The sequence below is a fragment of the Euprymna scolopes genome, chromosome 5, assembly GCF_053919585.1.
Source record: "Euprymna scolopes isolate OS-2025 chromosome 5, ASM5391958v1, whole genome shotgun sequence".
Taxonomy (NCBI): Eukaryota; Metazoa; Mollusca; class Cephalopoda; order Sepiida; family Sepiolidae; genus Euprymna; species Euprymna scolopes.
The window spans coordinates 127,561,298-127,586,678 of NC_136486.1; the positions used below are offsets into that span (position 1 = coordinate 127,561,298).

General features: G+C 34.0%; 1 protein-coding gene across 1 annotated transcript in view; it reads right to left on the bottom strand.

Annotated features, from left to right (window-relative positions):
• Positions 1-25,381, bottom strand: part of LOC145276968 (uncharacterized) — a 925,232-nt gene that overhangs the window by 414,930 nt on the left and 484,921 nt on the right. The window contains exon 7 of the mRNA XM_080128511.1: positions 8,752-11,639. Coding sequence (XP_079984637.1) covers positions 8,752-11,639 — 2,888 coding nt within the window. The remainder of the gene's footprint in view (positions 1-8,751; positions 11,640-25,381) is intronic.

Genomic DNA, 25,381 nt, shown 5'->3' on the forward strand with positions numbered 1-25,381 from the left:
AAAGAGGAAAAGAAAGGCGGGGGGAGAAAAGGCTTGGAATGAACGATGGAGAGAATGGGTTTTGGGTGAAAGAAGAGTTTAGGTGTTAAGTTTTTGATATTTAATGATGAATATGTCATAATTTTGTATATTTCTAAGTTAATATATATATATATATATATATATATATATATATATATATATATATATATATATATATATATATATATATATGCGCGCATACATTTTATAGTTTAAAAAGGTTACAGAAACTTGGAGCTTAACTCCTAAAAGTATTTCGTAAAACCAACCTAACTAACCGTCTTACAAAGAGTTCTGTGTAGCTTACTTGCTTTAAGTATATTTTATATTACTATTAAGCTCTACTCATATACTGAGACATCATGAGGTAAATACTGAAACTAATAAAGATATATATATATATATATATATATATATATATATATATATATATATATATATATATATATATATATATAAGATAGTAATATATAAAAGACCAATGTGTATTTATTTGTATCTAAATAAATATAAATCCGTCTCTGTTGCAATATTTTTGATATAATGTAAGGGTATGATTAAAGAAAATTGGAAGGTTCTACTTAGAGACACTGGTGATAGGAACTGACCAATCAATCTGAGTCACGTGCTTGTAGCAACCAATCGTTGAAACGATAGTAACCAATCGTTCCAGGAAAAACACTAGGTCTTTTAGAATGACCGCACATAATTTTTTGTGTCCGCACGAGAAAGATCTTTGCTATTTTTGTGTGTAAACTTTGAAAGTTCAAGACTTAAACAGATCAGCTACCCTGTCAAAACTCTTTTTCATTCCCTGGGCTTGTACAGATTAGCTACCCATCGGAAACTGTTTTTCCCACCCAAGACTTATACAGATTAGATACCCATCGGAAACTCTTCTGAAATTAAATATGGCTTTCAACTGAAAAGTTTCATTACACAAAAGTACGCAAATCAAACACGTACCTTTTTTCTAGCACCCAGATTAAATCATTTCAAGTAGTGAGAGGAAGCGTGACAACAAATAGCAAGTCAGACAATCCTCATCAACTGAAATGAATTCAGATAGAAATCTTTTACTCTATAATGAAAATCAATGGTGTGTTTTTTTTTCTTTAGGTCCTCAAAAATTATAATTTGTATATGAAAAGTTAAATTACTCATGCAATTCTATGATTTTATATGAATATTAATGCGAACACTGGCGAAGCATTTTTTTTTTTGTTGTTATTTTTGACTGACAGCTGACAGAGGATGTACGCTAGTAGTAGATATAAGAGTTATATATATATATATATATATATATATATATATATATATATATATATGAGCAAGCAGTTAATAAAATATGTTAAAAAACACTTTGAAATGAGTTAAAAACATATTTAATCTGAAAAGGAAACATTAGATAAATGGATAGTCCTTAATCCGCGGAGTTTCAAAGAAATACTTTCCTTCTCATCAGAGGGTAGGAATTAGCAAAATGCGGGATCGGATTTTGCATGCAGAAGTATTTGATGAAACAACCAGTAAGTCAAAGATCTTACTTGAAAACAAAAAAGTGAAGCAGAGGGAATATGGTAAAGAAAAAGGTGATTACAGATTATAGTATTTCTTCGAAACTCCGCGGATTAAGGGCTATCCATTTATCTAATGTTTCCTTTTCAGATTAAATATGTTTTTAACTCATTTCAAAGTGTTTTTTAACATATTTTATTAACTGTTTGCTCATATTATAAGCTCTATTTCCTATTTGGTTTTATCGAGCTTTTATATCTGGCTGAGATAATTTTATAAATATTAATTCTTTAATATTTATAATTTACTTTAATTTTACCATCTTGGATCATTTTGGTAATTTCAATTGTAATTTTCATTATATATTACATTACACACATACACACATGGAATAATCATGTTGATACACCGGTTCTTGACAGATCACCAAAGTTAAGCAAGGATGAGCCTGGCCAGTACCAGATGGGTGACCATTTGGGAATGCTAGGCACTGGATGTAGAAATTTCCAGGTTAGTATCTGGAAGTGCATTTAATTCACTGGGAAAGATGCATCCCCAGTCTTCGTTAAGACATTCATCTACGAGAATGAAAAACTCTTATGTAAAATCTTAGGTCAACTGTCTGCTTTGTCTTGTGGCAGCCATTGCACCGACTGAAATTAGCAGTCGTACCAAAAAAGTGTGGTTGGTTCTACACAAAGCCTTCACCACTATAAACAAATCATCTGTGTGGATTTCCAAACAACTTAGTTATTGTGGTGGAGCTCATACGTTGAAATCGACAGGAGAGTCCATTATATATATTTGTATATTTGGGCAACATTTTTTGTTTTTTGCCAAATGGATCAGAAGAAAAAACAGGAATTGTGACTGAAAATTGACAGAGTAGTTTGGTAGGGAAATGTACACACACAGACACAGACAAATTCACTTATATATATATTATATATGCACACACACTAGAAGATGTACCCGGTGTTGCCCGGTATTAAACGTACTGTTATATGTTATATTACTTTTAAAAAATGACGTTAAAAAAATGGAAAGAAACTGAGACATGTGCATGCGAGTATTACAAAAAGTTTAGAAAAAAATGTAAGTAAAAAAAAAAAATTCTTGAACCGAGATCGAAACCAAAACCTAAAGACAGTCAAGTACAATAACCATTAGACCAACTTGACACGGTCTCCCAAATGTGTTTTTAAACCTACTTAATCTTAACATAATGTGAACGATTCGTGAAACAGTAAGCAAACAGATAAAAATCCAGCGACCCCTATGTACCAATGTTGACCCTTTAGCAGCCCTTTTTCTTTCGGATGAAAATGGATTATAAAGTTTTCCACATGTCTGAATACTCTACATACCAAATTTCAAGTTTGTAGATCAAAAATTTGTTGAGTATATAGGTTTAAAAGTATCCTCACACACACACAGACACATTCTCACTTTCTCTCTCTCACATATATATATATATATATATATATATATATATATATATATATATATAAAGAGAGAGAGGGGGAGAAATGGGAGATGTTTTCTTAGCTTTCATACAGATCAGAAGCTGTGACATTTGCAAATTTTTCTAGTACTACAATTGTTTTTCTTCAGACTTGATGAAGCTGCTACAATTTCTAGAATCTTTCAATCCATTTCTTTTTTTACAGGTAAGGCATGAATAGAGCCTCTTCCCAACCAACTTGCCTCTAACCAAGCTTAGTTAACTGCCGACTATTTCAAAAATACCTTCTCTCCTCACACGTGACCATGTCCAACCAATCAAAACCTTTGATATTCCTCAGCCCCTCTCCTCCTTACATTACTATCTAGTATTCAATGAAAACCGTCTAGACAGCTGCTATTTTAGGTCAGGTCACAACGCTTACCTATCAGATGAAGTGCTTTCAAGACAAATTTACCAAACACAAATAGAAGAATTCCTAACAGTGAGATTTTTATTGAAAATCAATGACCAACGACACACGGCATTAATTCAATAATATTTTTACTTGGAAAAGTAAGTTGAATTCAATAATAACTTTTCTAGACGTTAAATGATTGCGAGCAATATCCTTATGGCTATAAAATGGCTGGTTTATCTCTCCTTAGTTCTAAGCTTAGCCTCCGTCTCTTCTCTTTAACTTCAAGTTTAGAGCTCTTTCTTTTTGAGTGACTTTTGCTTTTCATTAATTTATATATTTATTAAGCCTCTTTGGGAATCTCTTACTTTAATTAATAATCTCATTTCAACTTTGAATGAAAATATATATATAATATTTCTCTTATTCTGTCTATCCGTCCATTCCATTTTTTTTTATTGGAAACTACTGGTCCGATCTGGCTGAAATTTTGTATAGACTTTTGTAATGATAAGATGCAGCAAACTAAGTATTATGGCATCCATTCGATGCATAGTTAGTGTTTAATAGTGATTACTAGGGCTGTGACAACAGAATATTCTTTTCATTCTTTTGACTCTTTTTTTTTTTACACAGATGTCACCACTTATCAAAGCCACTCAGGGATAAGGTTTATTGCAAGTACATTACGTTAGTATAGTCAGGTATATATCCAACACAGATACACTGAATCAACTGAGAACTACATCAGTCTATATAAAAACATATAAGATATTAACGGATATATACTCAAGAGACAAAATAATGAAAAGAATATGCTGTTGTCACATCCCCAGTGATTACTATTTAATGCAAGAATGATCACAATTTTAACCATATTCAGCCATCAATTTGGCATAAAGCATTCATTCTAAGTCAACAGGCTATAACTTTTGCCCGTTTTTTTTTCCAAAAGTTTAGTATATGTATATATAGTTTCGCTTTTTAGATCAAGAGAAATTAAGATGATCATTGTTGAATAATTGATATTTCTTCAACTAATGTTTAAATATTTAAAATGTGTTTTTCTCAATACAAAATGAGTATTTCTCAATAGATTTTAACTCGAAATGATTCCTCATATAATAATCTATATATCTATAAAAGTGAGAATGTGTGTGTGTGAGGATAATCCTAAACCTACTTGAAATTTGGCATAAAAGATATTCAGACACGTACAAAACTTTTTAATCGGTTTCATCTGGAAAGAGGGTTGCTAAGGGGTAAAAATTGAAAAATTGGTACATGGGAGTCGTCAAATTTTTATCTGTTTGTCAACAGTTTCATGAATGCGCATGTGTGAATCGTTCACATGACAAATTACTTATGTTATGAATAAGTGAGTTAGAAAACACTTTATAAAGACGTGTCAAGCTGGGCTAATGGTTATCGAATTTACTCACGATCTTTAGGTTTTGATCTCAGCCGGAGTTTTTTTTTTTTTACTTACACAATTGCACTAATTAAAATATAATATGTATGCATATTTTACAACCGGGCAACGCTGCGCAGTCTGCTAGTATTTAATAAAAATGCATTTTTAATGCATGTACAGAGTTTTTTTTCTTACAATCCACTCACACTGTAATTTAGTGATTTTGCCATATATATATATATATATATATATATATATATATATATATATTTCCCCCAAACCTCTGGCCTTGATGGAGGGGAGACTAAAACTTGCTGCTATGGTTTCAAATGATCTGAAATAACAGCAAGAGGAGACTTGATTCCAAATATTCCTCATATGTTATATTTCTCCTCTTTTGGAAATAGAGATACAATTATGAATATCCCCAGTATCAAATAATCCTTAGACACTGTGAAATTTATATATGTATGAAAACTAAAGAAGTTTTGGGGAAATATCAGATATATTGTAATTCATATGCAAAACTAGGAAAACAAATGACTATGATTGAAACATTTTATGGCTGTAAAAAAATGTCACAAATAGGCTCTGGATGATAGATGATGTCCTTAATATGCGATTTTAAGGGTAAATGTTACATAGCCACTACATAATTCAGGTCATTACCTTTCCAACGAACCTTCATTTGTTAAACTCTGATCAATAGTCGCTGAGATTTGGAACTTATAAAATTGCCAAAACAAGTGGTATATCTATATTAGTGGCCTGGCAAGGCCACAGGGGAGGCAACCATATGTGTATATATATATATATATGGATATATCTATACTGGTAGCCAAATTGAATATTGAAATGCTTTGGTTCTATGGGACGAAATTACATGAAAATTTGCAGGTTTTTTGAATATTATAATACTATTCTATGATTAAAAATTTTATGACAATTGGTAAAAAAGAACCTACATTTTCAAACCAATAAAATATGCCCAAATTTGCCTACATTTGTATATATATTGTCCTGGCAGGCCAACTTCAGTTTTGCTGCTTTGGTTGTCTCCCCTGTGGCCTTGCCAGACCACTAATACCCCCCCCCCACACACACACACACGCGGGAGTTTGAATATCATGCTACAGAATCAATAATGACTTTGTGACTAAGTTCGAATCCTTTAACCAGACAGTAATTATTCTTTCATTCGCTGAAGATTAGGTAATCATGACACGTTAGTGTCTGTAAGTTATAATAATTAATATTTATTCATAAAAAATATTGTTATCACTCTCTTAAAAACAAGCATTGAGCCTCTAGGAGAATATATAATAAGCAGTCAAACTAGGTATAAAGCAATGTTCCGGCCTCTGCTGTTGAACACCATATAACTTACTGCATAAGTCTTAATGATTCAGCATTACGTAGAGTTTAAATTCCCTTCTTTCTCATATTAATAAATGGTGACCTAGGGGTTGAATATTAGTCTGCAGAGTCAAAGGTAACTTGGTGACTTTGTTTGAATCTTCCGACCGGCAGTAGTTATCATTTCATGCACTGATGATCGCATAAAGATAAAACACTAGTGTCCGTAGATAATAAGTAAATATTTATATAAAAATATTGCACACATATGCACACATATATATGAATGAAGAAACTTGAATATCTACTGGACACTATCCTCGAGTGTCCGAGGTCTCTCTGTACAGGATTTTGTAAGAACAACCTGGTATGAGGATACTTTTCCTTATAAGTAAACTCAAACTAAATATTAAAAATTACATAATATTCATGACCCAGTTTATCTGTCTGTATTAGACATTTTATTTCTCGAGCACAATTTTCTACATCTCAATTGACCATTTTAATATGTTTGTTTTGGTCTCTTGGTCTTACTGGATTCCAGAACAAGAATTCATCTAGTTCTCAAGCTTCTTTTTTTTTTTTTTACTTTTGTTAGTTTGAAGAGATCAAGGGGCTCCTTCCTGGGGCTAACACTTGATTCTATTACAGTTTAAATTTATATCCGAGGGCTCTTTTAAGAATAGACACTGTTCCCTTTATGGCTGCTATCTGTATTTCCTTACAGCTTGGTTTTCCAGGGATTGTTTCTAAGTATTTTTGAAGGTCCTTTTTTATTAGGCCAGTTGCTCCTGTCATGATGTTTATTCCTGGTATGATGTTTATTTCTTTCAGAGACCATGTTGCTTTTAGATCATTTTTTAGGTCCTGATATTTTGTTATTTTTCCCCCGTTCTGCTCTATTAAGACCAAAGTCGTTTGGAACTGTGACATCGATAACGAGTGCAGTCCTTTCGGACTTGTTCCATATTACTATATGTGGCTTGATGGTCTTGTTTTTTATGTATCTGCCTGCCTGTATGTCTCTGTCGTAGAACACTGTTACTTTTCCATTTGATGTTATCGGTGGTGGATCATGTTCCCAGATGTTCGATGACCTATTTAGTTGCATCTCTCCACAGATCTTCCAGTGTGTACTCTCTATATCTTTTAAAATCTACTCTATATCTTTTTAAATGTCCTTTATCCGAAAATGATTTACTGCATATGTCACATGACTATGTTTTTTCTCCATTGCGTATTCACATATGATATTTAAGTGTTCCTTGGCACCTATAATAACTGGTATGATTGATATCTCCCTAAGATTTTAGTTTCTTTTCTTATCATACATGAGACCTTGATATTTGGTCTGTTTCTCCCTTTCAGCTCTGTTCAGACCTGCATCATTAGGGACACTCACTTCAATCAGGTTTGACAGCAGCGTTTTCTAGGAAGGTGACTGTAAGGATTACATATTTCACTGGAGAGAACTTGAATGCCTACTAGACACTGTCCTCGAGTGTCTAAGGTCTCTCTGTACAGGGGTTTGTCAGAACAACCTGGCATGAGGATACTTTTTCCAGAGAAGTAAACCCTGACTAAATATGGCGGGCCAACACTGGTTTTTTACAGAGAATGAGTTACCTTTCTCCAAGTGATGTTACGTCACGTAACAGTATGAAGCTGGAGACTCCACCCGACTAGATGAATTATTGTCTTGGAATCCAGTGAGATCAAGAGACCACAAAAAAATATATTATAGTATATTAAAATGATCAATTAAGGAGAGGAAAATTATATTCCAAACGTCTTTATTAGTTTAGTGTATAAGAGGCAAAGGAGAACTTTAATGTAATATTCGAATACCTATATAGAGATTAAGAAGGAATTTCGAGCAGAACCCTTTATTTACTTCACGGAGAAGTAAATAAAGGGTTCTGCTCGAAATTCCTTCTTAATTTAGTCAGGGTTTACTTCTTGATATTTGGTCTGTTTCTCTTTTTCAGCTCTGTTAAGACCTCCATCATCAGGGACACTCACTTCATTTTTCTAATTCCGTTACAATTTCTGCTTCTGATTCCGATTCTTCATAAATCTTTAAATATTTAATTACAAAGTTATCATATTTTCCAATTTCCGTAAAAAGCACATGTTAAATGTGCATATATTTTCTTTAACGTAAAAACACACTTGTGGATGATCTAAAGATTTTAGCTTTATTAGTAGTTTAAAATCAATAAATATTTATTATTACCAGCAATGGAAGATTTTATTTCAAACAAAATCAAATAATAAATGATAATTAAATGTAACAATTTTGGCATCGGAAAATGTGCACAAAATTTTCTGATTAAAATATTGGAATCGTCCCATCACTAGAAAGGGTATAACAATTTTTGGTACGGTGAACATAATTTTAACAACAACTGCTGCAGAGTGATTGAACTCTATCTACACTTATAGCTACATATTTTTTCTTTTGCAAAAAAAAAAAAAAAAAAAAAAAATTAATAAACATTTTTTTGAAAAAAAAAAAAAAAAAAATCAATAAACATGCATTCAAATGTTTTTACTATGCTTTAATAAGTCAGTACTTACCGCATTTGGTTTTGTGTAGGGAGCACTTCTCGACTTTTTCATTTCATTTTGGGAACGTGAAGATACTCTTGCACTTCTTGCTGTTTCCCCTCTTGGGGAAGATGGAGACAGAGCTTTCGGTGGGGAAGTATCCGATTCCGGTGGGGTTCCAGGAGATGGGTAGGTATAAATTTCATGATCTGGTGACGAAGATGGAGACACTGATGTACTATCCGAGTATTCCCTTTTTAGATTAGAAATGACGGGTTCAGGGGGCGTTACAGGTGAGTCCAAGACTTTGGGGGCTGGTTGCGCACTTTCCTCTATTGAAGGTTTCACTTTTGTCTTGATCTCTTTTGACCTTCTTTTATCTGGTTCAGGTTTCGTGGCGGGCGTTTTCCCAGGTTTGGGCTCAACACTAGGCTTTGGAGGTTTCTTCTCTGGAACGGGGGGCTTAGGTCTAATTTCAGGTGGGGGCTTAACTTCTGTTTTCACTTCAAAAGCTTCGGTCAGCATCTTGACCGATTTACTCGGAGGTGGCGGTGGAGGCAGTGGGCGAGTGGGTTGTCCAGGGACAACATCAACAGGTGCAGTTTTAGTGGTCGGGGTCAAGAGAGAACATGTTGAAGGTGTGCGAGCAGGTTTTGGGGGTTTAGGGGGTTTATGGGTAGCCATGATATCTGTGGTTGGTTCTGGCAATTTACGGCGCACACGTGGCGGGGGTTCAGGTTTTACCTCTGTCGATTTGGCCGTGCCACTAGCTTCAGTGGGTTTTGCTGGAACTGGTGGCTGCGGTTTCGGAGCAGGTTTTGGTGCAATTGCCGGTTTGTGACCCTTAGCGGGCGGTGGTGGAGGACCATCTGGTCTATCAGTTCGAGAGACAGTACACGTCGTTGCTGCACTGGTGACTACAGTCGCAGACATAGCCAGAGACGTGGCGGTAACTACAGACGTTGATGTCTGGAGAGATGGCGTCGGTTTGGAAATAACATTGGCTTGTGCCAAATTCCATACGGTCATTAATTCAGTTTCTTCACCTCCTGAGTCTAAGAGTTCTGATAAAGATGATGTGGATATCGTGGGGCGCATACCCCGTACGGGTAAAGGATGAAGGACTCTGTCTGCCTCTTCTTCATCTGTGATGGAGATGGTGGTGGTGCTAGCTGGCGATGTCGTTACAACAGTTGATATGGGTGCCATTGTATAAGTAGCCAAAGGAGGTCGAGCGATGGGTAAGGTTGTAACAACATCTGTTGTTGTTGAACGCGTTGCTATGGTTGGCGGGGTTGTTGTAACGATGTGTTCCTTATCGCCGTTCGATCTCAAGACGGGGTATGTTAAGATTTCCATGTCCCTGTTAATCTTCTGAAAATCGCTCAGCATATCACTTATTCTTTCAAGTTTTTTCTCATCCGGAATCTTCCCTTCACAGATTTTGCTAATATCTTCAAAGTTCATGTAGCGCCTCAAGGAAGGGATCACATATTTATCCATATCTTTCTTTTCTGGACTGGAAGTTCCCTCCTCATCTTCCTCTTCGGATTCAGAAATGAGTTCAGATTCCCTTTTGCGGAGAACCTCCTGTTGCTGGGCCAGCATCTCTTGTTGTTCTGCTTCTTCAACTGAAGGAGACACATCAAGAATAGGAGACAAGTCTATCACGGGAGACCAGTCGGACGACGGTGGTCTTTGCTTTTGTCTCTTGGAACCTTGGTAGTCAATTGATTTTGTAGCCGGGTCAGCCAGTTCGACATCTTCCACTTCCTCAGACTGGGAGCTGTCATAATAGTTTGGTGAAATGGGAGACGCACTGTCAGTACTAGTAATTGACTCGGGCGATATAAGCTCGGAACCTTCTACATTTGATGTGGGGATATTTGTTGGAGACACACTGAGAGAGGTCAAGCATGCAGTGTTGCTAGCGATTGTAGCAGCATATGTGGCTAAATCGATAACCTCAGTGCCCATTCCAATGTCCAACTTGCCTTTGTCTTTTTTGGCATTTTCACGTTGTTGGTGCGTTGGTGGTGATGAGGATGTTGCTGAAGACGACTTTCGGAGGATTTCCCTACTAGAATTGTCTCTGTGCGTGGCCTGGCCACAGGCCGCCACAAAGGCTTTCTTAAGCTCATCGGGTGTCAGAGGGGACCTAGTAGGAGAAATCTCCTCTTCCCGATAGGAGAGACCTTGGTTGTTGCTCTCATAGATGTCTTCCGTTGATGATGAGTGGTGGTGATGTACCGCCGGAGAGGTATCCACATACGAGAACTGGAATTTCTTATCTTTCGGTGACACAGGGGATATATGTCCGCGCTTCTTTCCCGGATATGAATCCCTCCTACGGGGCGAAAATGGTGGACTTTCGAGACCTTCTCTCCAGCTTGGACTTCTCGGAGGACTTGGACTCCGAACCGGTTTACCATCACTCAAATAATCCATATGCTGCTGCTGCTGCTGGTGTTGTAACGGTTGCTGTTGCTGTAGGGATGGGTCTACATCTGTATGTTGACGAGAACCGTCCCGATTCCCTGAGGGTTTCATCACGTCCTCAAGGTCGCCATTAGCACCGTTCTTTGTACTGTCGCTGGCCTTTTCGGTGGGCTTCCGTGACTCTCTAGAGCTGCTCTTCTCTGCGTTGAGTCGGCTCAGTCTTTCGTCACCTTCATCTTCTGAAGATGTGACGCTGAGGGAGCGATTAATGTTGAGAGATTTGGGCCGATGTTTGCGTCGGACAACCTTCGTGCCCGTGATCTCGTATTCTTCTTCTTCTTCTCCGCTGCTGGCAATACTTATCTCATCCGGACTGGTCAGTTCATTGCGATATTTGCTCATGGACATCTCTTCCCAATCGACGTCTGAGATGAGGCTTGAGCATTCCGACTCGCTTCGTGAACTGCCTGCAGTGGCACCTAAACGTAGAAAAACAAAAAAGGAACAGATGAGGAAAAAAGAGAAAGTAAATAATCTTTATCTACAAAAAAAAAAAAAAAAAAATTAACCGGAGTTATTTGATATATCTACATAATACGTGTGCTTGTTCTTTCGTTAGCACGTGTTACTTCCTACCAACAGTAAAAAAAGAAAAACTGTTCTGAACGCCAGAAAACAAACAAAATATATTAAAAAGAAATTAATTAAAGGTAAAGAAGGTAGAGTGTAAAGGGAAATGCAATATCATAAATAATGACAAAGTCGATTCATAAAAAAAATTGACCGACGAGAGACAACAAATTTTTGGCTAGAAGCAAAGTTAGATAATAATGTAGGGGTTCAGAGAGAGGGCGCCATAAAAAAAGAGAGGGTGAAGAAATCATTTCAATTCTATAGAAGAGTAAATTTATCTCTCTCAATTTACAATTACTGACTAGAATATAAGCAGGACGTGGTGGTCCCAGTCAGCCTAATTAGGGAGGTGGGACAGTGAGCAAAGGTGGCCTCTTGGTAGATGTAAATGTTATCTTTCTCTATTTTTGGGAATGGAGTGGCGCCTTCCCCTACAAAGGGAGTCTTTGGGTTACCCTCGACGAATGTCAGCCACTGAGCTTTCTTTTGCCAAACTCTTTCTGTGTCGAGAGATAAGTAAATAGGGATCAGCGCTCTAGAAGAAAAGGTTCTGGATATGACCTTAAACTATATCCGATGGTGAGGCCCCAGCTTGTGGGCTTTGGGGAGTGTGGAGCCACCCTTTAATTGCCATTGCTCCCAGGTTCACTCTGACCCGGAGTGGTAGTACCTGTTAGGGTCCCAACTATGGGTTAAATAGAAACCGAGTTAAAAAAATAAATATACTCTATTAAAAAGTTGTTCTTCAAAATCACTGGATTCGGCATTAAATAACCTGAAAAGGGTTGATATGCCGTAAAACAAAAACAACCAACCAACTAGAAGAAAACTGCAATATCTGTTCTGATGTTATGTTTTATTTTTACTTACCTCAGTTAATGAAGAATTTTTTTTTTATAAAATCAACAGTAAGTTCTCTACAGTGCAATGCAGACTATAATGTACTGTGAACTAAGTTACTGCGAGAGGCATGTAAACTTCCTCCCGGTGCTCTGTGATGTGTCCCCAACTAGAGCAGGCAGTCAATTGATTAGATTGAAAGATGAGCGATTTCATCGATTTCTTCAATCCATTCGTCTAAATCTCTCCTTCTCGTGCACAACTATTTCAATTCTCTGCCTTAGTTCTGTTCAAATAAAACTTTCTAAGAAACAATTTAACATCCATGAGGTCTTCTATCAACAGTCGAGTTTAACAGTGTGAGCATTAACGACAGACTGAGTTACAACAGAAGATTCACGGTTGGATAACGTGATGCTAAGAGTATAAAACGCAAAGTATAGTATCTGTTCTGATGCTGCTGCATAAAAACTTTTTTTCTCCTCAGTCAATGAATAAATCCTTCTAGACTGAGACAATTTTCACTTTTTGTTCTAATCCAGAGTGTCCCCTTTTTGGGGAAGCTGGATTTTCTCCCACATTGAAAACCGACTTTGTGTCTAACTCTGCTCTTGTTGGGTAGTAAGTAAAAAAAAGACAGAGAACGAATTTGGAAAAATAATCAAATATACAATAACTAGTTGAAAGTAGTCTCTTGTTAACCCTGAAAAGGAAAAGCGTCTTAGCATGAAGAGTAGCTAGTAAGACAGTTTGAATTTGTTATTAACAGTGGGATTTAAGGGATCCATGCAGAGGAAGATCTTGAACAGACTGTCCAGTTACTGATAATCTTGTTCCCTGTCTAATGAGCCGCTCCTCAAATCAAATTTTTTCTTGTCAGTGATTGTATATTTAACAATTTCTCCAAATTCATTGTCCTTCGTTAATAAAATTTAAATTCTTTTTGTATGAATCGACTGCCATTTTTTCCAATACAGCTTTTTTTCCTTCTACATGATTCAAACGCACAACTTTCTGAAGCAAAAAAGAGAGAGGTGAGAAGCAGCTAAAAAAAAAAAAAAAAAAAAAAAAGAAACAGACATTTTTATTGATTAAAAAGGACATTAAACATGGATGGAATAATACAATAACTTGAAATACACAAAATATGGAATAAAACAATTGAAACCATAAAATATTTCATAGAAAACCAACGAAATAACATGCAGAGTGGTCAAAAAAGATATAGCCATTTTATTATCACTATCATTTTTATGAATATTAATTCAAGACATAGGTACTACTAGCCTGAATGCCCGGCGTTGCCCGGGTGTTTGGAGGTGTGTGTTGAGAAAAAAATAAAAAGGTAATAGTAGGCAGACAGGCAGATCTACAAAAGTATCTGGAATCTAATAGGCCCTGCATTGTCAACCAAATTCCAACCACTCTCCCATTACTGCAATGTTGCATCCCTGTGCCGAATGAATTGTGCTCTGAAGAACTTGTAATACCTGTACCTCCTCAACGAAAATACCCCAGACTAACCCGACAAGCAGCAAAATCCCTCCCCTTCACTGTCGAAGTCCTTAAAGGCCAGAAAGCTTTTTACTCTAATAATTTCCTCACTCAAATTACTCAATTTGGAATTCCCTCTCTGTTTCCTGCTTCCCTTAATGTACTAACATGCAAAAATTTAAACGTAATGAGAACAAATATCTCACTGCTCAACTTCCTACATAGCATCCCTGTAGGCATGACCCCCTAATAGCTCCTTATGTTCCAATGGCAAGATGCCTTGTTTGGGATGGATAAGAGTAAAAATCAAAAGAAAACAAAAGAAAAAACAACAGAAAAAATCCCTCAACTATTGTAGCACTCAAGAGTAATATTCGAACAGCAATTGAAAGAATCCCCCATGCCATGTTGGACAAAGTCATTACGAACTTCAATGTGCGAGTAGCCATAGTGATTCAGTGTCAAAAAACTTGGATCGATCACATTATAAATTACGAGCAGAATCCCTGGAAATTCCATAGAATGAGAAATATATTTAATCAACAGATGTTTTGATAAGCTCATTTTTCTGGACAAAGCAAAACATTCGCATTTTGGACATAAAAACCAAAGCAAATATGAGTTTATTAATATTTCTATGAAAATAGTGTACATTGTACTTTAAATATAGAACTGACCCAAATGAGATAAATTAATAAATACTAATAAATACTCACAAAATAATATTATGCTACATAGTTCAATACAAGTAATAAAACCACATTGTAAGATACAATCTTTAATTTACTCCTTTAATACAGTGCCTTTTGACGGACACTATTCCCCCCCGCCATTTCTTTCAAATGTTTCCTTTTATTTTTTTTACGTAACGTTTTGCTGACTTTTTTCTTCTGTGAAAAACTGCTGCATGTCGAAATTACTATAAGTTCCTTTCTCACACTGTTACATCTATGATCATATATTATTATAATGACATTCAAAAACGAGTCTAAATCAAAGGGAGGTCACTCTCAAATTCTTGTCCAGGGATGCCTTTTTTTTTAAGCCAAACTTCGTAAATTCGTCTTTTTTTAAAAGCATTTTGGCTTACAAAAATTGCATTTGGCTCTTTTTAAATCATAGCCTACAGGCTAAGTAAGGAGCAAGCAAAATATTATAAAGATTGAGCTGTGCTTGCAAAATGGTGGCATACAGTAAAAACAATTATACCACACAAAACTTACATTTCTATAAAAGAGGTGTATAAAAGAGTTTTTAAAGTTTTCCTTTCAATAATAAATACTATGTTATCACAAATGGTCAAATCTTTTTAGACAACTCTGTAAAAGAGAAATATAAAAATATGTTCTGCAAATCCAAATGTTTTTAAATCAATGTTAAAAATACTTTTACAAAATGTAGCAATCTGCTCAACATGCTCTCTGTAAATCATCTAGTGAATATGGGGACATTTCGAGCCTGCTCTCGGCTTGCTCTCTGATAAAACTTCCTGATACTTCGAATATTTCTACAAAAGCTTTCTTTTCTTTTCTTTTTTTAATTTATTAGTTAAAAAACAGTATTTGAAATAGTTTGGCAATGTTTACATTAACTTTTTAACATGTTTACAAATTGAACTTTGTTTTATTTAAATCTGACTACAATATTTCGTCAAATGTTAAGTTAGCTTTTTAACATGTTGAAAAATTGAACTTTTTTTTAATGTAAATTTGACATATTTTGTCAAATGTTGGGTTACGTATTTACTGTATGATGAAAATTATGGAAATGATATTCCGATATGATGGAAAATGAAAAACTAGAGTTATTTACTTATCAACTTTTTGTTTTTATTGAAAGACTTTATCAAGATGATTTGAAGAAATTATTTACAAGTACAATATTTGAAAATATTTTGTGCATTTGTAAAGTGAAAAGATTTTTTTCCTTCAAACGAAAGGTATTTGTTACAATTCAAAATATGTGGTTGATTATGACGTGAAAAGACCGTTTTTGTTCGTTCTTTTGAACGAACCATAATTTCATTAAAAATACAAAATGCGTGATACATTTGTGAAATGGAATGAGTGTTTTTTAAAATCAGTGTTATGTACAAAGTTTTGTTGAGAATGAGATGCAAAATAGCTAGCCTGGATCTAAATTTGTACTCTACTCAGTCAGTATGTCTGCTAATCGAAGGAGATAAATGGTAGAAGCCGTTACATTATTTAATTGTGTAATTATTAATAGAGTTTATAATGAGTGCTGATTCTTTGCTGATATTTATTTAAAATGAATTTAATGTGTCGAGTTTGTTTAAAATTAAAAGAATGATTCTGTTGTAATCTATGAGAGCATAGTGGATTCAGGAAATTGTTATTTTTTTTTTACGTTTTGTTTAGTTCTTGTTGAGTTTGACCAACGTATAACTGATGACAACAGGAACTAAACAAAAAACACTTTATGAACTTCATGGAAAATAACAATTTATTTAATGCATTATTCTCTCATGTATTAAAACATAATTGTTATTTTAACTTTGAACAAGCCGAACTCATTAAATCTCGGCAAAGACTTCATGAATTATAAACTCTCATTATAAACTCTAACACAATCAAACAACGTAACGGTTTCTACATTTTGTCTCCTGTAATCAACAAATTAACATTAACCAAACAGAATCTGCAATTTAGATTCAGGCTAGTTATTTTTGCACCACATTCCCAGCAAAAATTTATACATAACATCGATATTAAAAAAAAATCCACTTTAGAAACACACAAAATTTGGAATCTAACGATTGTGGTTCGTTTGAAAAAAGACATTTTTTTTTTATAATGAAAGAAAATCTTTTTTTTTTCTTTACCTGCACTTGAAGCATTGTGTGTTAATCAAAATCTATTTATATACGTAATTATTTTCAATTAACACACAACGTTTCAAGTGCAGGTAAATAAAAAAAAAAATAAAAGATTTTCTTTCATCATTTCAATTTTGCGCGGCTAACGCGACATTCCTGCTGATGACTGATTTTATTTTTAAATTTTTAAATATCGAGCCATTATCAAGAATTACAGACTAACAATAACACTTACACGCAGAATTCCGCCATGCGATCAAGAAAAAAAAAAAAAGACAGACTCTTCATTAATAAGGAAATGTAGCATCGAAAGATATCTGATATACAAAAATGAATTTTTTATTGAAAAAAAAATGCTTTGTTTTTAGCCTTCAAAACGTATCCTTTATATACGTAATTATTTCTAATTTTTTCATGTTATAATCGAAGAAATCTTTTGAATTTTGTTTCATTAGAAGAAAAAAAAATATTTTCGCATGCTACAAACACACCAAATATTTTCAAATATTGTACATGCATGTTATTTCTTCAAATGAATCATCTTTGAGAAAGTCTTGAAATAAAAACGAAATGTTGATGAATATATGTATATAATTAGTTTTCTTTTTGATTTTCTGTTTATTGTATAGATACTTTTGAAGATTAAAAAAAATAATTTTAAAATAAATCACTTGATGATTATGAGAGAAGATCTTGAAACGAATATTGCAAAAATAATTGAAAAAAAAAAAAAAAAGAAAAGAAAAACCCTCCAAAAAACGAATTTAATTGGAGATCAAACACTGAAAAATATATAAATAGTTCTAACACAAATTTTCTTTCACATTTACTAAGATCTCATTAGGCAAAAAAGTTTATCTTTTCTTTATGTGTTTCTTTGCTATAGATTGGTCGGCCCCTACTTCTCCATCTTTTATTATATCTCTAATATATATATATATATGTATATATATATATATATATATATATATATATATATATATATATATATATATATATATATTGAATTTATTTACTTATTTGTATAATATATTTATATAATCCACATTTTGTTCTTAATACAGGGTAGAACGATAAATTTAAAGAAAAAAACACTACAGTTTTGTTTTTATTATTGGAATCATATTAAGATGAGTAATTTATTTATTTATTTGTTTATTTATTTATTTATTTGTGGATTATCATCCTCATCTTCTAGTCGTTGTTTCGGCCAACTATTCCTCTGGCCTTCCTCAAGTGGTAAACCGCCACGGAATAAGAATGCTGAGTCTCTTAACTGTATCCTTAGTAACTAGCGTCTTCCAGCGTTGTTGTCTTAACACGTTTTGGCCAACTAAGCCTCTGGGTGGCTTTGGGGAGGATTGAAACCACTATCTCCAGATAATGCTCACCTGGAGCCGTAGAGATTCAACGTCTTTATCCACTATGCTATAACAAAACAGACCTATAAAAAAATGTACTGATAATTTAAATATACTGAAAGAGCTGTTTAGTAAGAAAAATAAATGTTTGGACCTTGAAAAGTAGCTATACTGTTATTCTTTCATATATGTGTGTGTGTGTGTATATATATATATATATATATATATATATATATATATATATATATATATATATATAGATATATATATATATATATATATATATAGAGAGAGAGAGAGAGATATATAGATAGATAGATAGATAGATAGATAGATAGATAGATAGATAGATAGATATAAGTGTAGATTAAAAATATGTTTGTAGGATATAAGTCCAAAGAATATCCACCGGATTTATATAATAGTGCTCAATAGTTAATAGATCTATTTATATTAATATTTATTTATACAGACATGTACAGGTTTCACTGCACTGGCATGTCAATGTTTCGACCTGTAGTTATTAATAACTAAGATCTCAACAGGCAAAAAGTCTGTCTTTTCTTTAGCTGTTTATATTGAAAAGTTAAAAAAAAAAACAATTTGGATAAAAAATTCAAAGTTACGGGACCTGATTATAAAATAATATTTAAAAAGCCGTTACTATGTTTTGAGCTCAAAAGATAGGCTTTTTTTTTTTTTTTTTTGCTTGATGAGATCTTAGTAATAACTCTAGATCAAAACATTATCATGCCGGTCTAGCAAAGCGTGTCGCTGTCTGCATATATATATATATATATATATATATATATATATATATATATATATATATATATATATTATTCAAAATTATTTCAAAGAATAAGGACTACTTTAAGCCAATGTCAACACAACCATTTGCCTACTGAAAGGCAAAATAATATTCATCATACTGGAAATTACTTGCTTTGTGAATATTGCATACTATTTATTTATATTATTTTAGTAATTTTTAAAATATCTCCCTATGTTTTAAATCTGACCGTATGTATTTTAACATAAAGTCCTGATGTTTTTTTTTTTTATACACAGGAATCACCACTTATCAAGGCCCGTAGGCCATTCGAGGATAAGGGTTAATGGGTATACATAAGTCAATGTGATTATGGCGTAGTAAACATAAGTAGTGGGAATTTTGTAAATTGGATTACTTAGGGGGACGGTTAATCAAGAACTTGTTTATGTTGGACTTGAAGACAATCAGATTGTAGTCAGCTTGAAAACCGGTAATCGGAGGACAGTTCCACGGGCGTGCAGTTCTAAGAAAGAAGCTTTGTTCATGGAATCTGCATTTAGGTTTAGGCACAGATAAAGATTGTGGGAAATTATTGATAGTAGTTTTTGCTAGACGAGTGTTTTTCATGAAAGTTTGGCAAGACGGGACCATAGCTGAGCATTCGCCATGAAAATAACGATAAAGCAGAGACAGGCTTGCAACGTCTCTTCTGTGAGAAAGAGGTTGCAGGGAAGAGAAAAGGGCATTCCCCATAAAGTTACAAAGTCTGGAGTTTTGTGTTTGCATAGGCAAACACCATTTTCTATGAATTATTTATAATCATCTATTGGGTTAAGAACAGGACTCCACCGACTAAGCATATAATAAAATCTCATCCATTTTTTTCCCCTTTCATTTTACCAACTTCTATATTTTTTTCAAACTTGAACATTTTCAAATATGTAAACAAAGATTAAATGACAATATCAAAATAAATAAATATTTTATATTAAATCAAATTATCTGAAAAAAGAAAGAAAGAAAAAGAAGCAAATAATTGCAGATTTATGCAGCAATTCTTAAAAATTTATTTTTATCATTATGCAATGCCAATATTTATCGTCTTTTACATGAAAATTATTTTGCAATGAACATGCATCGAAAAAAAAATCCAAATTTAGATCATGCCATGAAGAGACGTATAAAAATATCACAATTACATGTGGATTCGTTTGGACGAAATATTATACAGCCATGTTGGATACTGTATAAGGAAGCATAAAAAAACATGCTTTTTATTATGAGTTGATCTATTTCAGAAATAAATGGACTTACACTGAGAAAATAAATCATTCATATCTAAACCTTGTGGTTGCAGCTCACGACAATAATTTACCATGCAGTTTATTGAATGCACACATACCAGTTGAGGTTCCAATCTCGGCAATCAGTCCGGCAAAAATTGAGGCATTTTGGTGGCGTTTTATCTGGTGGGTTGAGGCATTCGTTTAGGAAATCCATACTCCCAGGCCTTGCCTCTCATCTTTCGAGTGAAGTACGTCTATTGCTTAATGGCCAAGGTGTTCTGCCCGGGGAAGATCGACAGGGCTACTGAGACAATTTTTAATAGGTTCCTCCTTTAGGAGTGTTTACTCGACTCTCGCCACCTGCCAACCTTGTGTTACATCTTTCTGCACTGAAATAATTTGCCAGGCGGTTGCTTGAGCATGTATATGCCAGTTGATAGAGCGGCAGGTTATCTCAATATTTCATAAGAATCTTTCACTTAGTTATACAAGCACCAAGTGAAAGATTGTTTCAGCAATCTGCCCCACTACGAGGCTCCAACCCAGCAGGGAATGCTGATAAGACTATTAAGGCAATTTTTAAGAGGCCGGAGTGTTCCTCTTTTAGGGGTGCTGGCTTGATTCGCCACAATTTGTGACCTTGTATTGCATCTCACTGTGGTGGGAAAGAAGTAAATACCACGAGTTGTAGCAGTTATGATGCTGACACATTTGGGCTGCTGCATCTGCTGCTTGTCTCTCACTCCTGGACAGGGTTCAAAAGAGAGTCGCCAACCTAATAGGTCTTGAACTGTCATCTAAGCTTCAGCCCCTGTCCCATCGACGAAATGTTGCATCCCTCTGACTGTTCTACAAATACTTTAATGGTGGCTGCTCTGATGAACTGCAAGCACTTGTACTTCTTCGACGTGACTACTCCCGACAAACCCGACAAGCAACTAAGTCCCACCCCTTTACAGTAGAGATCCCTAGGTGTAAGAAATAGTTTCTTCCCCAGAACTGCAAGTCTTCGGAACTCCCTTCCGGGATACTGCTTTCCCAACTGTACTGATATGCAAAAGTTCAAGTGTAATATGAATAAACATCTTTCTACTCATCTCCCTTTATAATGCCCCCGCAAATTGTCCCCGAATAGTAGCCCCTACTTCAAAGTGGCACTTGCCTTGTTTGGGGTGAAGATTGAATTAAAAAAAAAATTTAAAAAAAAAGAATAATAACCTTTCAATTTGTAATACACCTTTGTTAATACACTTGCGAATTATACCACTGTTTTTGTTTGAATTATTACTGGCCAGTAAAACCATAGCATTATTGGTGCCATCGTTGCAAAGTACTTTTTCTTCCTCTGTACTTAAAAAAAACTTCCTTAAAGACCTCAACATGATCGTTTTAAAGTCCACTATCAGATATTTTTTTGTAAGACAAAATGCGCAAATTTGGGGCGCTCTTTTTTTTTTCAAATTGTGACCTTACTTCAAAAGAGGTAAATCAAGCCACAACTTCCTGTGGACATAGCTGTATTTTATAGAAGAGACATTATATTATCTTTCTTTATCTTTGTATTTTTTTCTTTTGTTTTTCCAACTTATATTTATAGCATTTGATATAATGAAGACGTAAATTTTAAAAATATAAAATAAATTGCAAACTGCCTGAAATATAAGATTTTGAAGATCAAACTAAAACAGAAAATCCAAGTCACAAGTACTTGTAAATACTTGTTGAGCCGTCCTTAAGTATCAAATTTTGTCCATCTCCATAGTTTCTGGTCTTCTAATAGCATTGCTCATCATGCAACTGATAAGTTCGTTAACCCTTATCCTCAAATGACTTTTGGCCTAAATAAGTGGTGACTCATTTAAGATTAAAAATAAAACTCTTGATATAGTCATAATTTCTCTTGTAGGAGAATTTAGGTAACAAACACCGGTTTATATAGAAACCGGGGAGTGACTTCCCATTTTGTCTTACAAAAAAATATCTGAGTAGCCCTATCATCATTCCCAGTAAGAACACCTCTAGCGATTAGCAATTAACTAACCCCTTCTCAAAGAGAAAGTAAAGCTAGCAAAAGTGGACGTTCTAGAACTACCTAGAACCATATCTCAGCCTAACAGAGAACAAGGTCACATTAGCATAGCCTAGACACTGGTGGACTGATTGTCGAGGACGAATCGTCCACTAATATGAAAAAAACCCACGGTTGATGGTGATGGTGAGTGGTTACTGGCACAGATTGAGGACTCAGTGTGCAGAGCTTGAATCCTGTCAGCTACATAGCATCACTTTCACAACAGATGTTAGCGAACTTTAAGTGATCTCTCCTGTAAATACTCAATTCTAAAATAGATTCAGAGAGGGAGTAACCAATACCCAAAACGGGATCACACAGTTTAAAAAAAAAACCCCAAAACTTATGCGTTTTTTTTTTTTTTTTTTTTTAATTTTTTTGTCGAAATCGTTTGAGACAAGGCATGAATCTACTTAATGTTAGGAGCTAAATAAAAAAATACTACTTCAAGGTTAAAAAGTAATCAACGACAAGAGGGATAAATTTCGATCTATAAAACAACAATTTTTCCCCCTTTGTCAGAAACATCGGTCATGAAATGTGAGGATTAAAGAACAAAATAAGGGAGGCAAGAGTTACAAGGCTGCTGAAAGTAAAACTCAATGTCTACTTTGTACTCTGCTAATTTAAAAAAAGCGTAGCAATATAACTTATTGCATCAAGTAGAAATTATTAAAATCTTGAATACTTTATATTAGTTTATTTTTATGTGTTAAGGCATTCAAATCCAAGCCTTGATAATGTCCATGTTAGATAGAATTACGTGTGTGTGTGTGTGTGATATCGGCTCTTGAGAAAATAAAAACAAAACTGAAATACAGAAGCAAGAGATACAAAACTGCTAAGACTAAAGCCAAGTTCCACTTTCGACTCTAAGAAGCTATATCAATGGCCAAAGTTAAAAATGAACAAAGCAAAGATCATTAAAAGATGAAAGGAAAATAATAATACCATGTAATAAACACAGGCCCAACAAATTTATTCCATGTACCCATATTAGAGAAGAGGCGTTGCTAGCCTATCTCTATTTACTTTTCGTTACTTTCATGAAAGATGCTTAACTCTAGTTTCACCATTTCCAAATATTTACAGTAAGCACCCACTCTGTTATCACAACGAAAAAAAAAAAACAACAACTTTCCTTTCATCCCTTGTGTGCTTACTGATTACTTTACTCACAACTAATATTCAAGGCAACTTAAAATGCTTATATTTTACATTAAATATTAAACTGTTTAGCACAAATAGGTTACATATGATTAGATAAATCAAAATAAATTGTTTTTGACTAATTTCTTAATTGTTTCTTTTAAAATAATTTATGTAGTTAATAGAAACGTTTACTATATATATATATATATATATATATATATAGTATAAAAATATGGTTTTATATATTGTCATACTACTACTCAGCTCTACTCACATGTTGAAGTAAATAATGAAAATATATACACACAATATATTGTATTACCGTATGTTATATGTGTATATACAGGAGATAGTCATATATACCAAATACTGATCCAACGGGTCACAAGTAGCCTAGTATACCACTAAAACTTTGATAACGTTGGTCTTATGCTTGTTTGTTAGTCACCATATACATTTTATCTGAATTGAGGAGAGAAATGAAATGATGTAAATAAGTGAGAGAGGGGGGGTGAAAAAGCCAAAGGGGAAGAAAAAAAGAGTTTATTATATCGCAATGTGAAATGAGAGAGAGAGAGAGAGAGAGAGAGAGAGAGAGAGAGAGAGAGAGAGAGAGAGAGAGAGAGAGAGAGACGGAGAGGGAGTTTATGATGACATTACAGCATTTTCTGACTTTGTGAAATCGTTAGACTTTTGCAATCAACCAATGTCAAAATTAAGAAATTATATATGTAATATATAAAACAAATGGTTTAACACACACACACACACACACACACACACACACACACACACACACACACACACACACACACACACACACACACACACACACACACACAGAGTTATCATTTTTGATTATAGCGAATTCGTAAATATTTATTCTCGTTATTTTATTAAAACGCAAGGGAAATAACTCTGTAATTGTTACGTAATAGCCTTGTAGTTATTTCCCTTGGATAATAGATAAATTATTCTATTGATCTTTAATTTGTCATCTTTATAACTCATTTTTGATTAGAACTTTTCCCCTAATGAAACACACACACACACACACACACACACACACACACACACACACACACACACACACAAAAATGTGACCCTGAGCGCTCAATAGTGAACTTGCAAAGCCAGTTAATCATGAAAGAATAAAAAGATGAAAGATAATTTTAGCCACTCTCTCTCTCTCTCTCTCTCTCTCTCTCTCTCTCTCTCTCGCTCCAGATAAATAGTAATACTAGCATTGGCGATATTCCTTTTGGTTTTTAATAGACTAGCATTGATTATTAAGCAACAGAAAAAGGGTAAGAATGATAGATAGAAAATTAGTAGCAAAAAAATTAACTTGGTGAATTAATTGCAAATATCAAATTGCAGTTTATTAGAACAATTAAAATAAGTTTTTCAAAGCATGACTATCTCAAAACTAAAGAATATTTTAGCATGCATTTTGTGTGATTAAAATATAGAAAAAAAAACGACTTATTAAAATAATAATTATTATAATAATGCGTGTATATATATATATATATATATATATGATGAGAATAGTGAAAATGATATTCTGACGAAATAGAGTGATGAGAAAGATTAGTTTTGTTTCTTTTTCATCTCTCTCTCTCTCTCTCTATATATATATATATATATATATATATATATATATATATATAGAGAGAGAGAGAGAGAGATAGATAGATAGATAGATAGATTTGTTTATTTTTGATTTTCTCTCTTTTGTCTCCATCATATTATACGCCGCCCCATTTT